This window comes from Heterocephalus glaber, unplaced genomic scaffold, assembly GCF_053883595.1.
Source record: "Heterocephalus glaber isolate CG9 unplaced genomic scaffold, H.glaber_assembly_v1.0 deba00001608, whole genome shotgun sequence".
Taxonomy (NCBI): Eukaryota; Metazoa; Chordata; class Mammalia; order Rodentia; family Bathyergidae; genus Heterocephalus; species Heterocephalus glaber.
This window is the reverse complement of record NW_028258379.1, coordinates 10,788,687-10,809,974: the sequence shown is the minus strand read 5'-3', so window position 1 is coordinate 10,809,974 and position 21,288 is coordinate 10,788,687. Positions and strand designations below refer to the sequence as shown.

At 48.7% G+C, this 21,288-nt stretch overlaps 1 protein-coding gene across 5 annotated transcripts in view; it reads right to left on the bottom strand.

Moving 5' to 3' along the window:
- Positions 1–347: 347 nt before the first annotated feature.
- The window catches only part of Smoc1 (SPARC related modular calcium binding 1), a 148,202-nt gene continuing 127,261 nt past the window's right edge, over positions 348–21,288 (bottom strand). For 4 of the 5 annotated variants that reach the window (XM_004837310.4, XM_004837312.4, XM_087195325.1 and 1 more), the window contains exons 8-13: positions 19,288–19,480; positions 18,672–18,754; positions 17,060–17,165; positions 5,130–5,374; positions 1,250–1,303; positions 348–719 (exon numbers count right to left, since the gene is read on the bottom strand). In XM_004837310.4, the coding sequence (XP_004837367.1) occupies positions 703–719; positions 1,250–1,303; positions 5,130–5,374; positions 17,060–17,165; positions 18,672–18,754; positions 19,288–19,480 (698 nt within the window). In that variant the 3' untranslated portion in view covers positions 348–702. The remainder of the gene's footprint in view (positions 720–1,249; positions 1,304–5,129; positions 5,375–17,059; positions 17,166–18,671; positions 18,755–19,287; positions 19,481–21,288) is intronic. The other variant, XM_087195326.1, reaches the window with a different exon arrangement.

Below are 21,288 nucleotides of genomic sequence, written 5' to 3'. Positions count from 1 at the left end.
AACTGGAGCCTGCGATCTGGACTCTGCTTTTCTCCAGAGGCAATGTCCACCTCTCATTAACTCAACCTTCTTTGAAGGCCACGGCCCCAAGTGACTTACTACCTGTGACAGCCAGTGGCCTGGGGCAGTGCACTCCTCCACCGAAAGAGAGCCAGTGGGGTCTGCAATGCAGTCACAGGGTTCCCATTGGTACCCACACAGAGGTCAGCCTCCAAGTGGAGTCCAGCTAGGCTGAGGACGGAGTACCAGCTTCTAGAAGGCTGGACCGTGAGTCCAGAGTGCCCACAACCCACACCAGGGAGAGGGAGGGGAGAGAACAAACAGTAATGCCAACGCCTGTACAAAAGAACTATACAATTTACATATATATTTATATACAGTATATAAATCTCTTTCTTCTCAATCCCACCAATACCCCTCCCCCCAAATATCCTAAAAGTTGTCAGTAGCAGATCCAAAAACTTACAATATGAGAGAAAACAAACAGTCTTTCTTCCTTTTCCTTTTCCCGCTGTGGTATTAGATATTGGTGTTTACAAAGGAAACCAGAAACAAAACACACAAAGGAGAGTTATTAAAAGTGCAAACACGGTGGGCACCACTTATGTTACATGGGATGTGGCTGGGCCATGGGCAGCACGGAAGGCTGGGTGTCTGATGGTCCATCCTGTCTCCTTGGACTTTCCAAGGATTTTCTGCTCCTTAGACGAGACGTCCTACTGAGAGGAGGAAGGAGAGTAAAAAAGGAAGAAAGGTATGACTAAGAAGAAGAGTTGGGTGTATGAGAAATCCAGCTACATAAATCAGTTCCCCTCAAAGAGCAGCCTTTTCATCCTGCTCTTAGATATGGGCTGGGTGGGCAATTTGCCTAGACTTGCAGATAAGCACACTTTACCAGCCCATCCTTTGCCATGCTGAGCAGCTCGGTGTCCCTGGAATCAGTTTGGCCCTCCAGAGACCTAGGCTTTGCCCAGCGAGCACAGGGTGAGAAGCACTCTGCACAAGTCACTCTACCCCCAGACACCAGCCTTTCGACCTGGGATGGGGAGGAAATGGCACATGTTCCTTGACAGGCAGCGATAGCAGAGTCCTCTTAGTACCGATTCCATTTTTTTCTTGTGCCCTCAGCAAAACATTGAAAACGGGCTCCGTAAGTAACATGGACAATTGCTTCACCCATGATGCACTGCCAAAACTTCACTGGGGGTTCACAGGGGAAAGAGAGGAGCCCAAAAAGAAAGTAACTTACTGAATGGGTTTGTGCCTGCTCGTTTTCCCTGGGGGAAGCTGCCAAGGCTACCACCTGCAACAAACAGGAACACGTGACCCGGGGAATAGGTAGAGCTTCTCCTATACCTGGGTCCCCACCCTTTCTAGCCCCCAGAATGAAGGAGGGACTTGGGCAGGAGCCAGAAGTCGTGCAGCCATGTTTCCTGCTTTGTGGGTGTCTGTGGCCTCCTTCTGTCTGGGAGAACCCTTTGCCAGCGGCTGGCCCCTTTAAATAAAACCCCTTTTCCATGCAACCAGGTCCCTGCTGGGATAGCGCTTTCAAATCCCCACAGCTGTTAGCTAAGAAGGGCTTTGGTGCTGATGAGCATTTGCTTAACCTCTTGGTCTTGGCTCTCTGAATAATGGAATATCAGAGGAAGGAGGAATCTCGGCCTTCACAGACAAGAAAGCACAGGCTCAGAGTAGCTGAGTGACTAACAGGAGGCTCAAGGCTCGCCCCTCCCCCAGGGGGTCAGGCACTTCTGAAGACTGGCCGTGATGGCTCCCACAGGCCCTGGTCCCCTAAAGGAGGGCTGGACTGGGGAGCACTATATTCGAGCTGGGACAGCTCCATGAGCCTCTCTGGGTCGCTCCAGAGGATGGGGGTTAGGGCCACAGCTGCGCGGCTTCCCTTCAGCCTCTCTCACAGGATTACCCTGAGGATCAAGTGAATTCATGGAAGAGAAGGGGCTATGAGAAGGCACAGTGCTGTGGAATCCAAACCCAGCCATGGACCATGTGACTTCACAGCTAACATCCCCCATACTCTTTAGGGCTAGAGAGAGACAGAACATGTGGTGGACACAGGGTAGATGTTGATACATCCAATTTTGCAGATGAGAACATGAACTCCAACCGAGGGACAGACCCAAAGCAGGCAGTCAAGAAGGGCCAGCACCAGGCTGCCCATCCTCAGATCCCATCCTTCCTCTGCTCCACCCACAGCTGCTCCTCTCAGGGGGAAACAGAAAGAGCTCCACATCAGGAGAGGAGGCCAACAGCAGTCCTTCCCACCAAGCTGAGACTCAGGAAACAAATGGGCAGCCGAGAGCAGGAAAGAGGGATGTTGCTGGATCCTCAGGGCAGCCCCACAGGACAGTGATACAATGATCCCCATCTTATGATGAAGCCGAGGCTATGAAATACTTTGAGTAGCCTCCCCAGAATGGCAGAGCAAATTCAGACCCAGCTCCCTGCCTCTGGCACCACACTCTGGACCCTCAAGAGAGAGCAGGGGGAGAAGAAGGCTGAGCCTAGGGACAGATGGCATCTCAACTGAAAGCAAAAGTTGGCATTTCTGAAACTCAGAGGTGCTAGTCCCCACCCCACTTGCCTCACCGGATGGTGGCAGTAACCCTGATGAAGGTGCATTATAAGCTCGGAAAGGCCAGTAAGACAGAGAGAGACCCCAGCTCGGGAGATGTCTGGCTTTTTGGGCTGGGCAGAAATTCCCCTCTCTATTGAGAGGTCTCACTGGTAAAAACAGCTGTGTTCATACGGAATTTCCAAAATGTTGGCTCATCAGGTGCAAAGCTATCCTCATCCCCAAGCTCCTCATCTTCCTCCTACCCGCCTTGGCCCCCACCTAGCATGCAAGCCCCTCTAGGCCCACCAGAGGGCACCATGTGACACCAGATGACCCACACATGGGCTCCCCTCCCTGGAGTAGCTGCATGCCGTGGACCCAAGTGGTTTTTCTGCTGTGCCCCCGAAGCAGAGAGACAGAGGAAGGCTGCCCATGGGTGGGTTATTTTACTGCTAGTAATTTCTTCTGGGTGCTCACTAGCGCTAGGTACTGGGCTGCATCATCTTGTCAGACTCTCACAACAGATCTATGAGCTGGATACTATTATTTTCATTTTGCAGATGCGGAAACTGAGGATCAGAGAATTCAGGTAACTTGTCAAAGATTACAGCGCTAGAATAAGAGCCAGGTCCCCCTAATTTCAGGGCCTCTGCAGCCCCACCTCTTTCCAATACTAAGCCTCTGCCCTGTGAAGTGAGCACAGATTCCAAGTGTGTCTGGCCATGATGTTGCTACATGGAGGGGCCCCCTCATCCATTTATTCACTTGCTCATTCATTCCTTTGACAAGGATTTCATGAACTGCAGCTAGGTGCCACGTACTAGACGTTAAGAGTTGAGTAGATAGCATCCAGGGATTCAAGGGGGAATCAGGAAAGTAAATTGCAATACAGTATGATAAGTGCTGTTGAGAGAGGCAATAATCTTATGAAAAGTAGCATTATTGAGCTTTGACTGGGTCCTTTCATTGTCTCATTGATAAATATGAGACAATGTTAAATGATATCACTCATATGGTATCACTATGATGAATTCTCTCACTCATTGTCTCATTTAATCAGCACAACAGCCATGTGAGGAAGACATTACCATCACTCCCACTTCACAGATGAAGAAGCTAAACACAGATTGGCTGAGTAATGCCTTTGTGACGGAGCCAGTCTGTGGCAGAGGTGGGGTTGGAACCATGATGCTGCACTGTGTGCTGGAGACTCAGAGTACTGGGGAAACCAGGGAGGCATCCGCATTAGACAGGCCACTCCGCCAGGATCACTCACCAGTTAACCCGAGAGCCGGAGCAGAGCCCAGCTATATTTGGAGGGGTAGCTGCTAAGACTGGGCTCCCACGGTGACCCATCCAACTGCACCTCCCATGGGTGGGTTTGCACTGACAACCAAGGACCAAGGACAAGCCCTTCTGTCCTCTTACACTAACTCTCCTAAGTGATCTCAGCTCTTCCAAAGCTTCCATTTCAGTCACATCAGCATCAGCCTAACTGGCATCTTCAGCCCAGAGCCCCCTGCTCTACAGCCCCTCTCAGCCCGCAGGTGCTTCTAGCCTGACCTGTCCAAACCACACTCATTTTCTCTCCCGTGCCCTTGTGCTTGTCCGTCTTCCTCCCGTGTTGCCTAGCTCAGTGAATGTTGCACCCCAACCTTTGTCCTATGGCTTACTCAATCACCAACCCATCCGCTTCCCCTCATCATCCTTATTTTCATAACCTGTCCCTCTGTCGCTTCCTGCCTGGACTATACCATGTCTGCTCTCGGGTGACTCTGCCTTGTGCCTTTCCAACCCATTTCCCACACTACAACCAGAATAATTTTCTAAAGCAAAACTGATCCTCTCATTTCTTTAACTGAACCCCTCGAACAACTTTGGCCGGCCCTTATAAAGCCTTGCAGCTGGATTAAAAGGTTCTTCAACCTCATCCTGCCTCTTGTCATGACTCCCTACTGCTGATACGGTCTAGTGACTGAGTTCCAGCCAGTGGCAGGTGAGAGGGAATGCACGTGTCACTTCTGGGACTGTCCCATGAAACTAGCTCACGTGTGCCGCTCTCTGTTAACTTCACCCGGTTGACTGGGGATAGGGATGACTCCTTGGTGACCTTGGGGGTCACATGATAAAGACGGCAGACTCACTCTCGGCCTAGAGCAATCCCTATTCCTGCTGCTCACCCCGTCTCCTTCTGCCACAACCTGAAGCCACACTTCACTGTTCCATGGGCAACACAAATATCTTCCTCTGTGTTGAGCCCCGAGTATAGGCCTTCCTACTTGTTACTGCTACCTACCCTAGCAAATATTGTACATTCTCATAGCACTTGTCACAACATATGTGGATGCTTATTTAGTATCTGTCTCCTCAGTGGACTGTGTAAGGACAGGGGCCTTCTCAGTCGTGTCCATCACGGCAGCAGGCATCTAGCACAAAGCGGAGCACACACACCCAGGGCTAGCTGTTGAGGACCAAGGACCTGGGATCACATTTCCTGGGACAGCTCCTGGTCCCTGTGCCTCAGTGGGGCAGGAGCACAGGGGAGAGCACTCACCTTCCTTGCTGACACCCAGGCAGCCCTTCAGCTCAGGCAGTGAGATGACCTTGTCCTTGTTCAGGTCACAATAGTCAGTGAAACGTCGGGCGCATTTCTTGGGCTTGGCTTTCTTTTTCACATAGCGCTTGAAGGGCTTCATCTCCCGCTTGTTGATGTCATTGCTGCTGTTGCTGTCCAGCTGGCTGAAGTACCAGTGCACCACACGCTCCTCCAGAGTGTGGCTGGGGTCTGGCTCTGAGAACCTGCACCAGGGCAAACACCCCCACCCCAGAGAACACCACTCAGGGTCTTGCAGGAGCCGTCAGCCCTACTGTGACTCTCTCCCAAGTGGCAGATGCCAAGGTGCTTGCTATGGTTGGAATGTGCTTTATCCCCACCAAAATCCAGTTGAAACTGGATGCCAATGGAGCTGTACTGGGAGGTGGAGACAGGACTTTTAGAGGGATTAATGCCTTTCACAAGAAACTAGATTAGTTCTTATAGGAACTGATTAGTTCCTGAGAGTGGGTTCTGATAAAACATCTGCTCCCTGCCCCAGCCCCTTCTCTCTTTGCATGTGCCTGTTTCCCTCATACTTTTCATCATGTGTTGAAGCTGAATGAGGCCCTCACCCAAAGCCCAGAAGTTAATGGCACCATGCTCTTGGACTTCCGCAATCATGAGCCAAAATACATATCCTTTCTTTATAAAGAACCCAGTTTCAAGGATTTTGTTATAGCAACAGAAAACATACTGAGGCAGTACTCATGCTGCTAGCAATCAGGTAGCAAAACCTCCTCCAAGCCAAAGACTTCCCAGAGCTGCTCAGCCTATGGCAGTATCGGTCATCCTCTCCAACTCGAGTCTCAAAATTAAACAGGTTACTTTGCTCAGAGGTCCCCAGGTAGGTGATCTTTATTACATGAACCTGCCTCACCTTGTACTATAGGACTTTTCTTGTACAAGATGGGTGTTCAAGACAAATTGGCTGGATTTAATCCACCTGAATAAACCACAGCTTGAATCCAAATTGTCCTTCTCCTGACCTAGACCTCACTTTCAGACAAGATGCTCTTCTCACATAGATTTATTTACAGATAGACTTAACCAGGGGAACCCATGCTCTGAGCATGCACCACACACCCAGCGCCAGGCCAGGTCCTGGAAAGGTCTCTAAAGAAGGCAGTGTAACCCTCACATTAAGCTGCTTGCTGCCTCAGTGAGGCAGAGCCAAAACTGCGAACACAGGCATGACAATTCAATGGGAAGTGGGATGTTCCCATAGTCCACTGCTGCTGGGTACAAAGTACAGCAAGAATTGAGAGAAGAGGGCAATTGGTACAGATAAAGATTCTGTAACAGGCTTGCTGGAGTGAGTCTCTCCAACCCAAGGTTTCAGTCAGGAGATCCAAGGTGGGCCCAGGAGACCACATGGTAACCAGAGACACTGGCCTAGAGTGACCAGGAACATACCGTGCTGTCCAGAGGCACAGCAGTGACCACATCTAGCACAAACCCATATATCTCTGATGACTATGAAGTTGCAAGGCCAGGGTCTATTTGTATAACTGCATGCAATGATCTGTCTGTCTATCTATCCATCTATCTATCTATCTATGCCTCTGTCTTTTCTCAAAAGAGGAAGTCAGGGTGACAACTAATAATTACAATTTTTAAATAGATGAGTCTATTCCAGAGGATGTGGCTGGAGTCTCTGGCCAGAAGAACAGAGACATGTGAGACCCTGGCTCCTGGTCCCAGGCCTTGGCACTGAGTGAATGTGGGCAAGGCCTGAAAGGGGAAGGAGGGTGAAGCTGTGAGAGCCCTGCATTCAAAGACTTAGTATGTGGGGCACTGGGACAGAGTATGTGATGGCGAGAGACTGTTAAGCAGGGATCCTAGGCCAGGAGACCAAGCCCTGTGAAGCATATTTGGAAGCTGTACCTGATAAGAAGAATGTACAAGGCACTTGCTGATGCCGCCCTCTCTTTTGGGGGCGTTGTTGAGTTTTCCAGAAGGGAGAGGACCATTTCTGATCTTTCTCCTGTGGACATGCCAGTGAATTTCCTCCCCACTTCATACCTCCCAAGTGACTTCAATGTTCAAAGAAAAAGCAGTGTCATTGAAAAAACAGAAAAGCCAGCCAACCCTGCTAGATGCCCATTCCTAATTAGGTGGATTTTGGTCTTGGGCAGGTCTCCCTAGGCGTGGTGGGCTGATTCCAAGAGGGCACAATTAGTAGTTAGCCAGTGGGACTTCACCCTGACAAGTTTACCTCGGGGAGTACCTGGGGAAAGGTGTGAGGGAGCCACACAGAGCTGCCCTCACCTCAGGCTCTTGGGGAATCTGTCATGGAGACCAGGTGCTGGATGTCTTTGAAAGGTGTGAAGCTATTCCCTAAAGAGTTCAGATTCTATCGCTGTCAATATTTTAGGGTTTTTCTTCTTCCTCTGTTTACCTGCAGCATTCAGTCTCAAGACTACCCCTGGAGGGAACTCCAAGTGGACAAGCAGGAAATTCTGTGAGGATGCTCAGAGGGCAGGAAGGGGAGCACCCTACCTGTGTCAGCTGTCCCTGACACCAGGGAGAACTCAGCCTCGGAGGAGTCAGAAGGAGCCTGAGGGGGGACTCCAGGCAGGGGCTCTCTGGCAGTTGCAGGAGGCAGTCAGGGACCTTCCCCCTCTGTCCCCCTTCCAGAGAGCCATGGGAGCCCCAAGGCAAAGGCAGCTCTTCCTTTAACCTTTAGGCTGGGCATAGCGTAATGTCTGCCTAGAGGCTGGAATAATAAAGCCTCAGTCACTGAAAGGGGAAGGGATGAGGTCATCTGACCCAGAGGCCCTGCCAGCAAAGGCTTGCTCCCTCCAACCGTGTTCCCTGGGCTCTGGCGGTCAGTTTTCAGCAACTCCATTGATGGAGCTCCCCCCATGCCCACCTTTCTTGGGGTGATTTTGCAGCAAGAAGCACTTCTTCCTAACCAGCAGCCCCTAGGAGTTTCCTTCCATGACAAAGAGTGATCATCACCTGGTCCCTGCTCCCTTTTCCTCCCTGGACTCGGACTGGCCCTTTCTTCCCACCTCTCTTCTCAGAACCACATCCTTGCTCTCTTCTTGCCCATCGACCTCACAGTGCAGAACAGCCTTGAAATCCCACTGCTGGCCCAAACACCCAGTCCTGCTGGGCCACTAACTAGACTGCAGGTGAGATGTGTGGGCACGCTTCCTCCATCTCTAAGCCACACCCACAGCCTGTCTTGTGGGGCCAGAGGGTCCTGTCTCCTTACCCTTTCTTCCCAGCTAGTGTAAGCTCGGATTCCCAACCCCTTAGGCCTCCAGAAGCCCCCATTCCCTAGTAACAGAGCCCCAGCTCTAACTGTGATTTTAGTAGTGCTGGGGTCATACTTGAGTAATAGGTCAAACTCCAAATGCCTTTCTACCTAGAATTTCTTACCTTTAGGTACCTGGGTGATCATGGCCCATCTGAGAACCTAAACACAGCGATAGTTCTGTCTCTAGAAAAACACACAGGAGTCTGCAGATTTTAGGGGATTAATGGACTCCCTAATGCCCACCCAAAGTCCACGGGCTCAGATAAAGAATGTGCCATCAAGAAGGATGTAAATCTCAGCCACAGTTCCAGAATATTGAAGCCTGATGCTTCTGGAAGATGGGGGAGTAAGACAAAAGTTCCTGAGAAGGATTTGGGATAGTTTCCATAATTTTAATAAAACAATTTATTTTTTAAAAACTGCTGAAGGTATCTTATTTAAAACTCTGTAAATCAGGCTAGGGGGATTTAGCTCAGTGGTTCTGCCACCTGCCTCGAAAGCGCCAGGTCCCAAGTTCGATCCCCGGTACCAAAAACAACCTCTGTAAATCAAGTTTCCAACTTGGCAACAGCCTTCGGTCACAAACAAGGTTAACAGCCTTGGTTTACCTAAGCACCTGCTAGGATTGAGATCTATCAGGAGTCCTGGAATAGCCAAGCCAGTAGTGAGCACGTGTGGACACAATAAGTAAACAGGATCTTGCTAAGACCATGATTCTCAGGCTTGACAGTCTATCAGACAAACCCCTCTAACACACATTCCTCTCTACAGGAAAATGGAAACCACCAGGGTCCTCACATTTGGGCCAATAGTAAAGTTTCTTTCTCCCATCAAACAGACAGCTCAATGGTCACTAACTCTTTTCACATTATTTTCTGACAGGTTTTTCTTCTCTCAGACTAGCTAGCGAGCCACAATACCCCAAGGTAGTTGGAGAGCGCATAATCCCTAACAGATAGGGTCCACACCCCCTTCCAGCCCCTTCCCGCTTGAAGAAGTTATAGAAGACAGAGACCTCGGCTCCCTCAGCACTGCCTAAAGCTTTATGAGAGTTATGTCTCTCAAGGCCTTTGTTAACTGAACAGATTCTGAGATTCTTCTTTGAGGCGTGCTGGATATGGAAGGTCCTCTCCAGATTTTGAAGGAGTTTCTTGAGCCATTTTTGCTAGAATTCTTTCCATCACAGACTGCTGCCCACTTACACCTTAACCTCAAAGCCATACTCCATCAACTCCTTTAGCTTTTTCAAGTTGTTGGACATATCCTTGTAAAACACCCGAAGCTCATACTTGCTACTGTGGGCTGACACCGGCATCAGACTCCCAACCTCACGCTCACACATGCACATAGGAACACCCTCTGGGGCTCAGGAGCTATTCGCCAGGTTAGGGCTGGGGTCCCAAATGAGAGGATGCAATGGCTCCCTAAGATCACTGTAACTGCATTTTCTAGTCTACACTGTGACCCCTCCATAGGTGAAGTTCTACTGAAAGGGCTCATCGGGTAGGTCACATGCCCACGTCTCCTCGGATACAGTGTAGAATATACCCGAACGACACCAAATTCCAGATTTTGGAAGATTGTTGTTCCAGGCAACACTGGTGTCTGCCCTGCCTCTGAGCTGTTTTAGTGACTCTCTCCTCCAGGGTTGGGGAACCCACTTGAGCCAGGTCCCTCCCTGAACAGCCCTGCTGAGCCTTCTCCCAATTTGGGGGCGGGAATGGGGGAGTACTTCACTTGCAGCACTTTCAGTTTTGTTTCTGCAACTTCAGCCCTGCCAGGCCTTGGCTGCAGTGCACAGCTGGAGAGCCGGCCCTGTTTGCCACGACCTGCTTTGGCCAAGATCGGGGGCGGGGGGGGGGGGGGGCGGGGGCTGTTCTGCTATCCGAAGCAGTTTTAGAGAAGGTAAAGCGGGACGCTCCGAGGCATGAGCCAAGCCAAGCAGACCAATTGAGCCCCACCTGAAGTTGGGTCCAGGCCCCACCAGCTGTGCCAGTGGAGCTGGGAAATGCCAAGTCAGCCACATTCCAGCCTCTTCCTTGCAAAGCCATCAAGGCCAAGGGCACTGTGCGGGAGGACGGAGCCACAGCGCAGGCAGCCTCTCCTGAACTCCCCACTTGTGAAGGGCCAAGGGGCTCCCACAGCCCCTCTCACTGCCCTCAAGGTGGGCCTTGCCAGGGGCGGGGTGGAGTAGGGAGAGGGTTCCCCTGCTCTAAGGGACTCGGGAAATCTTCTAGACTGATTCAGGCTTGGGCTGCCACGGGAGGGCCAATCTGGGCAGGAGTCCAGCCTTCTAGAGCCCTGGCAGGGATACCAAGGGGGTAGCTCAGTCATCCAGCAAGCTTCACTCAGCCAGCCAGAGACATTTCCGTAGACACCCCATTCTACTTGGTCTGTTTTTAGGGTTAGGCAACACTACTCCTCACCACTGGATCTGGCTAGGAGGCCAGAAAAGAGAGCTGACACCTCCCTCTCTCCTATGCCCCCATCTACCAAGTCTTGAAATGCTATAGATTTCACAGTAAATGCCTCAGTAAGCCCTCCCTTCCCCATCGCTCTCCTCACCCTCAGACACACAGCTGCTATAACATAGGACCGCCTCTCTGCTTACCTCCCCCAGGCCCACTCACCTAGCACTACCAGGATGATTGTTCAAAATGCCCATCCGCTCCTGTGGCGCGACTCGTGAGACCTGGCTCCGGCTGGGTGCCCAGCTCTGCCCAGTGCCGCAGCCTCACCTCCTGCCTGTGCACAGCCTGCCTCCAGAACCTGACCATATCGCCTCTTCTGATTCCTCCCACTGCCCCCATTTACTCTTGCCTACCTATACAACTCTTTCTCCTGGGATCTCCTTACCCCAGTCCATCTGTGTGGTCCCTATGCCCATGTGTGAGCAAAGATGTGGTTCAAATGTCACCTTCTATGTCAAGACGGCCCTCACAAACCTTCCTCCCAGCAGTCCCAGGGAATGATCACAAACACTTCAATCAGCCCCACGGTTATGTATCTCTCCTCCAGGCCAGGGACTGTGGTGCCCTTTTCCTCAGATGTCCCTCGAACTCAGCACACAGCTTATGCCAGGGATGGGTTGAAATACGAGAGTTGACGCCAAGCCAAAATCGCCACACCAAGAGGTGGCAGGTACAGAAGACACCTGCTTTATTGTACCGCCCCAACACAGCCCTGTCCCTCCTTCCCACTGTCTCCATGTGAGACTCTTTCCTTCTGGCTTCAGCTGATATCCTGCTTTCATCACCAGACCCTGGTAGAGTTCAGAAGGGAATAGATGTGGTTTCCTTAACCTCATGCCTGCAACCCAGCTCCGTCTGAATTCTAAGGCTGAGGCCAAAACCCAGAAAGCCTAGATTCCCTCATTCTCTTCATCATCTTGTTCCAGACACCTACTGGATCTCTAGCTGCCCCAGGCCTCTGCTCCTCGGTCAAAGAAGAGTGGCCTGCCTACACAGCACCCTGAGTCCCTTGGGTCCAGGAAGGGTACTGTGGAGCCCTGGTTACAAAGAGGTGCCAGACAGAACTTGATTGCCTCCAACCTTACACTTAGTCTTCAGGAGTCAGTGGACCCTCAGGGATCCATCCCTCTACTGCCCATCCTTCAACCTGTCTGTTCACTGACACACATCATGGAACACCTACTATGTGTCAGATGCTATTCTAAGTTCTAGAGATACATCAGGGAAACGCATAGGAAATGCCGCTTCTCTGGTAAAACTTAAGTTCTCACTGGGTGAGATGAAATGGACCCCACGTATAAGACCCAGCAAAATATCAGAGGGGAGAAGAGCCAGGCCATGAGTTCAAAGGAGGTCCTGTGGCAGACAGTATCCAGGCAGCTCCTTCAGCCTGCGTGGTCTCTGAGAAGGTGATGTCTAAATGGATAAGCAAGGGCCAAGCTTGGCTGAAGGAGTGACTGGCATGGAGTCCCCGGGCAGGTAAGAGCTTGCCTTGCAGAAGGAAGCAAGGAGGACCTGTAGGGTCTGCAACACACTGGTAGGGGAAGGGGGGAATGTGCTAGAAGGGCCACCAAGACCATGAGAGTCAGGCTGATGCTAAGAGTGATGAGAAGGTCTGGGAGGCTTGAAACCCAGGAAAGCTGGCAACTCTGGCCAGCTTCCTCCCTGTCTGACTGTTTTTCTCTCTCTTTCCCATTCTCTTTACTGCCTTCCTTGATTTCTAAACTATTTCTTGGTCCATCTGTGTGTCTGTTGATTAAAGTCAAGCTCTAAGTAACACGACTACCCGAAGCAGTTCAAACCTTTCATTCCTATCAAAACCAAGCATGTCAAGCTAACATGAGCTTTAAATGAAAAACATGTTTTGGAAAATTTTTTTTTTTAAGAAAACTTCTCCCAAATATAAATTACACTTAAAAGCAGTGGTTAAAATAAAATTAAAAAGAAAAAAGAAACTCTTCCCTAAGGACACACTGGTATTAAAAAAAACATTGTACATTTCCTAGTTTTCATTGCCTGTAAAAATCCCATGGGCCTGTGACTGGAGGGTAAGACACCAACCCTAAATTCCCGGCCTCTGTGGCAAGACCATGCAGCAACCCAGGGCTGTGGCTCCAGCAGGGAACAACAGGGTGGAGCTTGGAGCCTTCTCTCTCCAGGACAGAAGTGCAGCTGCCAGGCAGGGTCCCTGAGCTGGTGGTCAGGGCCCAGGGCTTTCAGGGAGTAAGGGGTGGGACCACCCAGAACTAGGACTTCTCAACCCAGGCGCCCTCCTTTTTTCCTTCTTTCCTCTCTCTCCTAATCAACACGAGTACAAGTCTCTCCCCATCCAAGCAGGATGTATTCTAAGACCCTTGAAAGCACGGATAGTATGACACGCTATGTATACTATGTTTCTCCTAACATATGTAAAATAAAGTTTAATTTATAAATCAGGCACAGTATGACATTAACAATGACTGACAATAAAAAGAATAATTATAACAACACATTGTATTAAAAGTTATTTAAACCATATAAATGATCTCTACAATTTTCCACTTAATACTCTCAGACCATGCTTGAGCAGGCAACTGAAAGCACAGAGAAGGGGACTACTGTGTCCCATGCCTGTCTGCATGACACAGCAGGTATTTTTCCATATCCTAAACATACACAACCTAAAGGCGTGTGATACTGAGTGTGCCTTTGCAAAACTCACCCCCTTCCCTCTTCTTGGCAATTCAGGTCCATCTTCTCTACAAAAAAATACAGTGAATGTTTAATTTACAAAAATTTATTAGAGTAAAATACACAGTGCCATTAATCGCCCTCGAAATAGTTCCATTCATTTCAAATGCAATTAGCCCATCATTCTTGTCACTTTTGGAAGCAATTTTGGAAGTCTTCTTTTGTGAATGCCTTTTTGAGATGTGATAAAAAATGTGGTGAATGGAGCTGCCAAGTGCCATCCAACAGAAAGGCAGGCTCGTAAAAAAAATTATGACGTGTCCTCGCCCACCTTATTCACCAGATCTGGCACTCTGGGACTTCTGGCTGTTCTTCCAAGTCAAAATGACCATGAAAGGTAAACATTTTTAATTAATTCAGGCCACTGAGGCAGGCAGGACAGAGCAACTAAAGGCATTCACAAAAGAGGACTTCCTGAACTTCCCAAAGTGGCAAGAACCATGGGATAAGTATCTGAAGGAGGGGAGTACTTTGAGGGGGATGCATGGCAATGTGTCTTTAACTATAATGAATTTTTTAAAATCCAACATTCACCATATTTTTAGATCACACTGTATATCTTAGATACTGGGGCTCCCAGGCCTGTAGGTAGCCTCTGAGTGGTTCTTATCTGTGACCTGTAAAACTCTGTCTCCATCTTCCTCAGATTCTGTGCTGAGCTCCCCCTGGGGAAGGCCTGGCTGGAATTCCCAGGGCAAAGGAAACACCCTGATAGGCACGTTTCAAGCGTGACAACCATTACATTTACTTTTTTAACTTTCTGGTTTTCCCTTCCTTTTTAAAAATTTTATTGTATCACGGTACAAATTTTATGTCATTATGACACAAGCATTTAACATGACATCTGCAAAACTTAAGTAGAAGGACAAGACTTTTCATCCTGCTTAACTGAAACAAAGTAAAAATTTCCCCCATTCTTTCTCCATGGACCTTTGCAACCTCCACTCTACTCTCTGCGTCTATAGCTTTGAATATTTTACATAGCTTGTGTAAATGGAATCCTAGGCTATTTGCTTGACTGCCTTTGTTTCACTTAGCATGTCCTCATTGTAACAGGATTTCTTTCTTTTTTAGGACTGAACAATAGTCCACTGTATTCATATGCCATATTTTCTTTACTCAGCCATTGATGGGGTTGTTTCCACATCTTGGCCGTGTGTTAGATCACACTGATTTGACATAAAACTGGGTTTCCAAGATGGTAGTCTTTGTCCACTTCAGGATGCAGAACCATTGACAACTGCCATATGTTTGCAGTCCTACACCATTATTCTAAATATTTACTTCATGATCCTGCCAAGTGTCACTTTCATTCTTTTTTTTTTTTTTTTTTTGGTGTATGTTTTCAATACATAATGACTCTATTCCTCATGGGGAGCTGCTACATGTACATAGCACATCTTAATTCTTCTTTTAATCCCTTAATTCTTTTTAATCCCTTCTCTCCCTCCTCTTTCCATCTGTTGGTCCCCTTCCCCTTTGCAAAAGATCTCTCCCCCCTCTTTCTTATTATCCATCTTTCATTTTGCTCTTTATTTATAATTTGGATTTCTCACAGAAGAGAAACCATGTTATATTTAAGGTTGTGTGATTTATTTCACTTAACATTATGGTCTCAAGGTGCATTATCCATTTTCCTACGAGTGACTCAAGTTTATCCTTCTTTGTGGCAGAGCAGTACTCTATTGTATATAAATACCACATTGTCTTTATCCATTCATCCATTGATGGGTATATAGGCTGCTTCCAAGATTTAGCTATTATGAGTTGTGCTACTATAAAAATGAGTTTGCATGTATCACTGTAATATGTGTTCTTTAACTTTTGGGGGAAGATACCTAGAACGGGAATAGCTGAGTCAAATGGAATTTCTATTTTAAGTTTTTTGAGGAATCTCTATACTGATTTCCATAGTGGTTGTACTAGTTTACATTCCCACCAATAGTGTAGAAGGGTTCCTTTTTCCCTGAAACTTTGCGACCACTTGTTATTATTTAATTTCTTGATGGTGTCCATTCTTTGTGGAGTAAAATGGAACTTCAGTGTTGTCTTAGTTTGCATTTTTCTAATGGCCAGCGATGTTGAACATATCTTCACATATTTATTGGCCTTGCTCCTTCTATGGGACCTGGGGCCTAGGTCTGTCCTCCTACTGTGTCACTCTTTGCCCCAGTGACAACAGCTCCCTTTGGGGAAGGTGCTGCAGGATGAGCTCCACATCCCTGGTGAGGCGCACAGGCTTGGAGGCAAGCTGTCCATCCTTGTTCTGCCCATGGTACCTCGTATCTCTTCTGCTGCTGTAAGGAGCCTGAACACTCCCTCCTTCCACTCCCTTTCCCTCCTTTGGCCCCTACCCCACCTCTCTCTCTGGCTTTCTAGCTGGAACTCTTACTTGATATTTCTCACAGGCTCTTCAGGATCTGGTTCCTGCTTGCCTTGTCATTACCATTCTTTCCTCTTCTTCCTCCTTCTCCCATTCCTCCTCTTTGTCTTTCTCCTCCTACTCACTTTAGCCTGGCCATACTGAACTATAGATGTATACTTTCCTGGAGTCACAATATTCCTTCCTCCTTCTTGGAATGGTTTTCTCTCTCCTTTAACTGGTTAAATCCTACCTATCCTTCAAAACTCAGCCCAGCTACCACTTCCTCCAAGAAACTTTCTCTGACCTCTCTGCATTGAGTTAGATAATCTTTCTTTTCTTCCACCTCTGTCCTAGCCCTTCCCCCATAAGCATCTGACTATGTTCCAGCATCCCTATTTGGGTTGCACTCTTTGAAGGCATACCTTTTATGCCTGAACACTTTGCTCTTAGCCCAGGACTTCTTGTGTCCTCATTAGGTGGACAGATGTTTGCTCCAACCAACTGACTCAATGGGCTCAAACTAGTGAGATCCAGTGATGCTGGTTACAGAGAGCATGTGCTTTCGGCCTCATGTCAGGACTGCCTCAGGTACCGCATTAACTCCCAAGCAAAGTTGGACTTGGCTATGAGAGTACCAGTTCCACTGCTCAAAGCTCCTTGGGTTTATCAGGTGGCCAAAAGGCATAAGTCTCGTGCCTTCTCAGAGGAGAAGAAAAGCACAAAGTGCTTTGTGCTCCCTCCCTGTCCTCATCAGTTGCCCATCACCCTTTCTGCCACTCTGATGCCCCCCTTCTGGGATTAAACCGCTGAAAGTTTCCAGACAGCCCTGTAAACCAGGTACTATAACTAAAAGCGAGAGATAACTCAAAAACTAGGGAAGCTTGAGGAGCAGGAAGATTTTTGGCAGAAGGTGGGACAAAGCCATGGGTATATGGTTTCAGGAGAAGGACAGAGCTCCAGCCCTTGTCCTGCCCAAGCCTTCCCTGCCCCACTGCCGCACCTGAAGAGTGCAGGTCCCCACATTCCCACTGGGCCTCAGTGCTGCTCACTTTCTCACCTCCCACCTCCAGTGGGCACTGCTGAGTTAATGGCCTGAACCATGTCAGTGGTAAGCGCATCCAGCAGGCTGGTAATAAATTCCATTTTCTTCCCCTCTGGGCAACCTAAAAAATAAAATGAGATTTGAAGATAGATGCCAGGTAAATGATCAAGTAAATAGTTTCTTTAATGACCATCTTTTCCCAGATTTAGTGAAGTCCTTCTTGTCCACCCAAAGGGAGATGTGTTTATGCTCAGATGATTCTCATACCCTCCACCACCTCTCATCAGGGATCATTAGGCTAAAAGGATAATAATGCTTTCAATTTTCTTCCATTGCACCAATTTTTTTTTTTTTGTACCAGGGATTGAAATCAGGACCTTTCGCTTTCGAGGCAGGGGAGGTGCCACTGAGCTAAATCGCTGGCCCCATTGCACCAGTTTTTGCTGGGTACCAACTCATGGGCTACATTAACTGCTAAAGAGACAAGAAGGCCCCTATCCTTGTGAAATTTGCAATATCCTGGGCTGATCTATTCAAGATAGTGACCAGGCAGTCATCCTAAAGGGAGGAAAATGCCGCTCTAGGGATGAGAAGCAGAGGCTATGGGAGCACATGGTGGGGTGAGGTGCAGGGATCCTCCCTGGCCCAGGTTGCCTTAGATCATCACTTTACCCAACTCTCTCCTCCTTTCACTCCTCCTTCACCCAGTTGAGATCATAACTGCAGAATTTCTCTTGTAAATATTCCCACATGTTTTGTTCCTCGTCTTCTCAGTGCATTATTCCAGCAAAAGCTCAAGCACAAATAAACCTTCTCCATGGCTACACCCTCATCTCATCCTACATCCTCATCCGTTGAAGGGATAGCCACGGGGAGGTGCACTGGCCTCATGACTCCATTTTTGTGACAGGGTGATTTCTACCAAGTTCACGTGCAAAGCACTGCCTTTCAAGGCTCTCTGCTTTCAGTTTTCACCTTGGAGCCCTGATGGATCATGGGAAGGTGGCCCCAGTTCCCACCTGACTCTTGTTGAGTGGCCCTCAGGATTCCAAGACCCTGATATTTATATCCGTAGCTCACAGGCAGAGTTCCTAGTGAATAAGAGAAACCCAGCACTGCAGCCACTTTGAGGTCCTGGGCCCCTTCCTATGTGTCTCCTATCACTCCCACCACACTCACTGCCCCCACAGCCTTTCTACGTCACCACAAAAAAGTTCTGCAAGGCAAGTGACAGACACTGCCCAGACTTCTCAGGACAGACCCTCCCTGTAAGTTGCCTTCTCTTCACAGTCCTGGAAAGAATGGTTCATAGCCCCCAAAACCTTGCCCCAGTCCCACTGGGATGGAGAATGGGTTACAGAATTACAGGGACGGCGTTTTAACTCAATGACTACTTCTATACCTAGACACAAGAATGAAGAGAAGCAATGTCCTTAATTAGGGACAAACCCCAGACTAGGGTACAGAGTCCACGGCTCTGACTCCACACTCCTGTAATGCACCTGTCCAGCAACCCCTGCTCCATGCTGCCCGTGGGGAGAGACCTAGAGGAGGAGGCTGCTGCTTCTGCACAGTGAGGGGACAGAGGAACAGAAGATGTGAAGGTGCCACAAGGTACATCTCCCACCTGGCAGCTCCCTGTCCTTGAAGGGATCTTCTACCTCCGCGCTCTTGGCTCTGGCATCACTCTCGCAGCTGGGCATCACATAGCTGGGAAGAGAGAGACACAGGACTTGGGAGGTAGTGGAACTGAGCCTCCTGCAGCCACTTCTGCCCAGCAATGATCTGTGTTGTCATCAAACCCAGAGTCCTCAGGGTTCATAGCAAAGTATCCCCTGCACTGCCTAGCAGCTACAAGGCAGTCCAGCAGAAATGTGCCCACTGAGACGTGTTCAGGCATGCCATCTAACTCCTCAAGCATGAGAACGGTGTCACTTTAGATCTGCACACAGGATCTTTTTTGGTCCATAGAACCTAGTAACTCAAGGTGCACAACAATCTCCACATTGGAAGCTGAGGTTCAAAGAGATTAAGTACTTTTCCAAGGAGAACAGCAAGAATAGGACAGATCTGTGACCAGATTCCAGGTCCTAGGGTCTTTCTACCAGAATCTTATCTGTCATGAATGGAGAAGTTGGTCTCCTTGTGACTTGACTCTCACCAAGCAGGGAAGTAAAGCTGAGAAATGCCAGGAGAACCATAAGTTGGTCCACTTGTCTCAGGACAGGCCTGAGTGGGCTTACCGTGTGGACGTCCCAGGCAGCGGGCGCCCCGTGTCCACTAGCACACACCAGCAGTAGCCAGTCGACTGGTGGCACTGCACTGGCTTGTACAGCCCCCCAGGGGCACACTCAGGGATGACGATGCCCTCCCGGGGATTCTGCCGGGCCTCTTCCAAGGCGCTCTGCCTTTCCTGGTCACATGAGTGTACTTTCTCTGTAAGAGAAGATGCAGCCTCTGGTGACTATCACTTCTGGGACTTGTCATTCCCACCTTCTATGTCAACGTCCAGAGTAAACTGCAAGGACCAGGCCTTGCCCCAAGGAACAACAGTTTGGTAGATGAATCATCACTGACAGCTGTGTCTCGCATGCCAGCCCAGGGTGAGGGGCTGGAGGTCCAGACTGCCAGGGCTCATCAGCATTCCCTGCAACTGAACTCTGCTGCAGCCACAAACCACCAGGGGCCCTGGAGCTTCAATGTGCACCAGGAATTTCTTCTCTGTTTTCAGGGTGGATCCTGTTGATGCGTTGTCTACTGGCTCCGGAAGAGGCCCACACCGGAGCCAGCTGCTGTGAGCTGGTGCAACAGTATTTGTGTATGTAGACTCTCCCCTGCCCAGACACAGCCTGACAGAGCCATGCTCACCAGCCCCATGTGGAGTGATGCTTGGCACCTAAGAGGAGCAGAAACAAGAGCCAAGCCCAGCTCCTTCCCATGCTCCAACACAGTAGGATGAAGTAGGCTGATAGATGTGAAGTGATGACATAAGGCTGCTTCCATGCAAGGGGAAAGAAAACCAGCCTGGCAGGAAGGTGTGTGCATTCTGCTGCCTCAGGAACATGTGAATGTGTCTGAACAGCCATAGCAGGTTTCCCTGGAGTCAGTGTAGGGGGCTCTTACACTACTTGGCTATTCTATCAGGTCAACCAGCTTGGCTCCCCTTTCTGCCTTTTGTTTGCTTATGCTTTAATTATTAAAAATAAATAGTGTTGCATTTTTGCCTATTATAAAGGAATTTTAAAAACCCATAATCCCATCAAAGTTAAACCTTCCACTTTCTTTAAATCTTTCCTATGCACACAGACATATGCAAATACACACATGCACCTATTCTTTCTTCATGAAACAAGGGGTCACACTGTGAACTGGTACTAGTACTTTAGTTTTCATTAACTCATTTATTTACTTACTGCATGATGACTTCATTTTTCTCATGAACATTATTCTATAACTTTCCTCTTGAACACAAGAGGGAACACAGTCTTGGGTAACTCCTGGAATTTCAATGATATGGTATGAAACGTCACTCTTAGAACAGCCATGTGGTATCAGGAACCTGAAGAACCATGGTACTCACTACACACCATGCAAATGATCAAAATAATGGAAACTCAACTCCACTCAAAATCACACATTCCTACGGAAAGCACAAACAAGCCAGAGGTGTACACAACGCTATCTTAGAGAAATAATTCAGATGAAGGAAAAATCATTCTTTGTCGCACTGCTAAGAAAAATCCTAATGAGCAACAGCCCAGGGGTTTTCATTGCAAGGTAAGAGGAATATTTCCTTAGGGGCCTAAAAATATCGGAGGGCTAACAGGCAGGTGTATTTAGCATACTCACTGAAATGTCATTTTAAACTTGGAAAACGAAATAAGAGCTATTGTCTTTATAACACAAATGCAACAAAGCTAAAGAAAATCTCCTAGCGGAAACAGCTGCTGAACACCAGACAAGAGATGCACCTCCAGCTGCAACTACCACGAAACAGCATCTAGAGACAACTTCGGAAAGAGACTGAAAGTGAGTAGGGAGAGGGGCTTGGGAAACTTGACATAAAGACCCAGAACTTTGGCTTCAGCCCCTGGCAGGGGACGGTGCCACGTCAACTTCGAGAGGATTACACAAGAGGTTTGCGACAGTTCCCCCAACTCTGATTTGGTAGCCTTATTTTCCTGCCTCACACTTCATGCCACGAAAGAGGCAGCAGAGGAGGCAAAGCAAGGGGAAACAGTGTT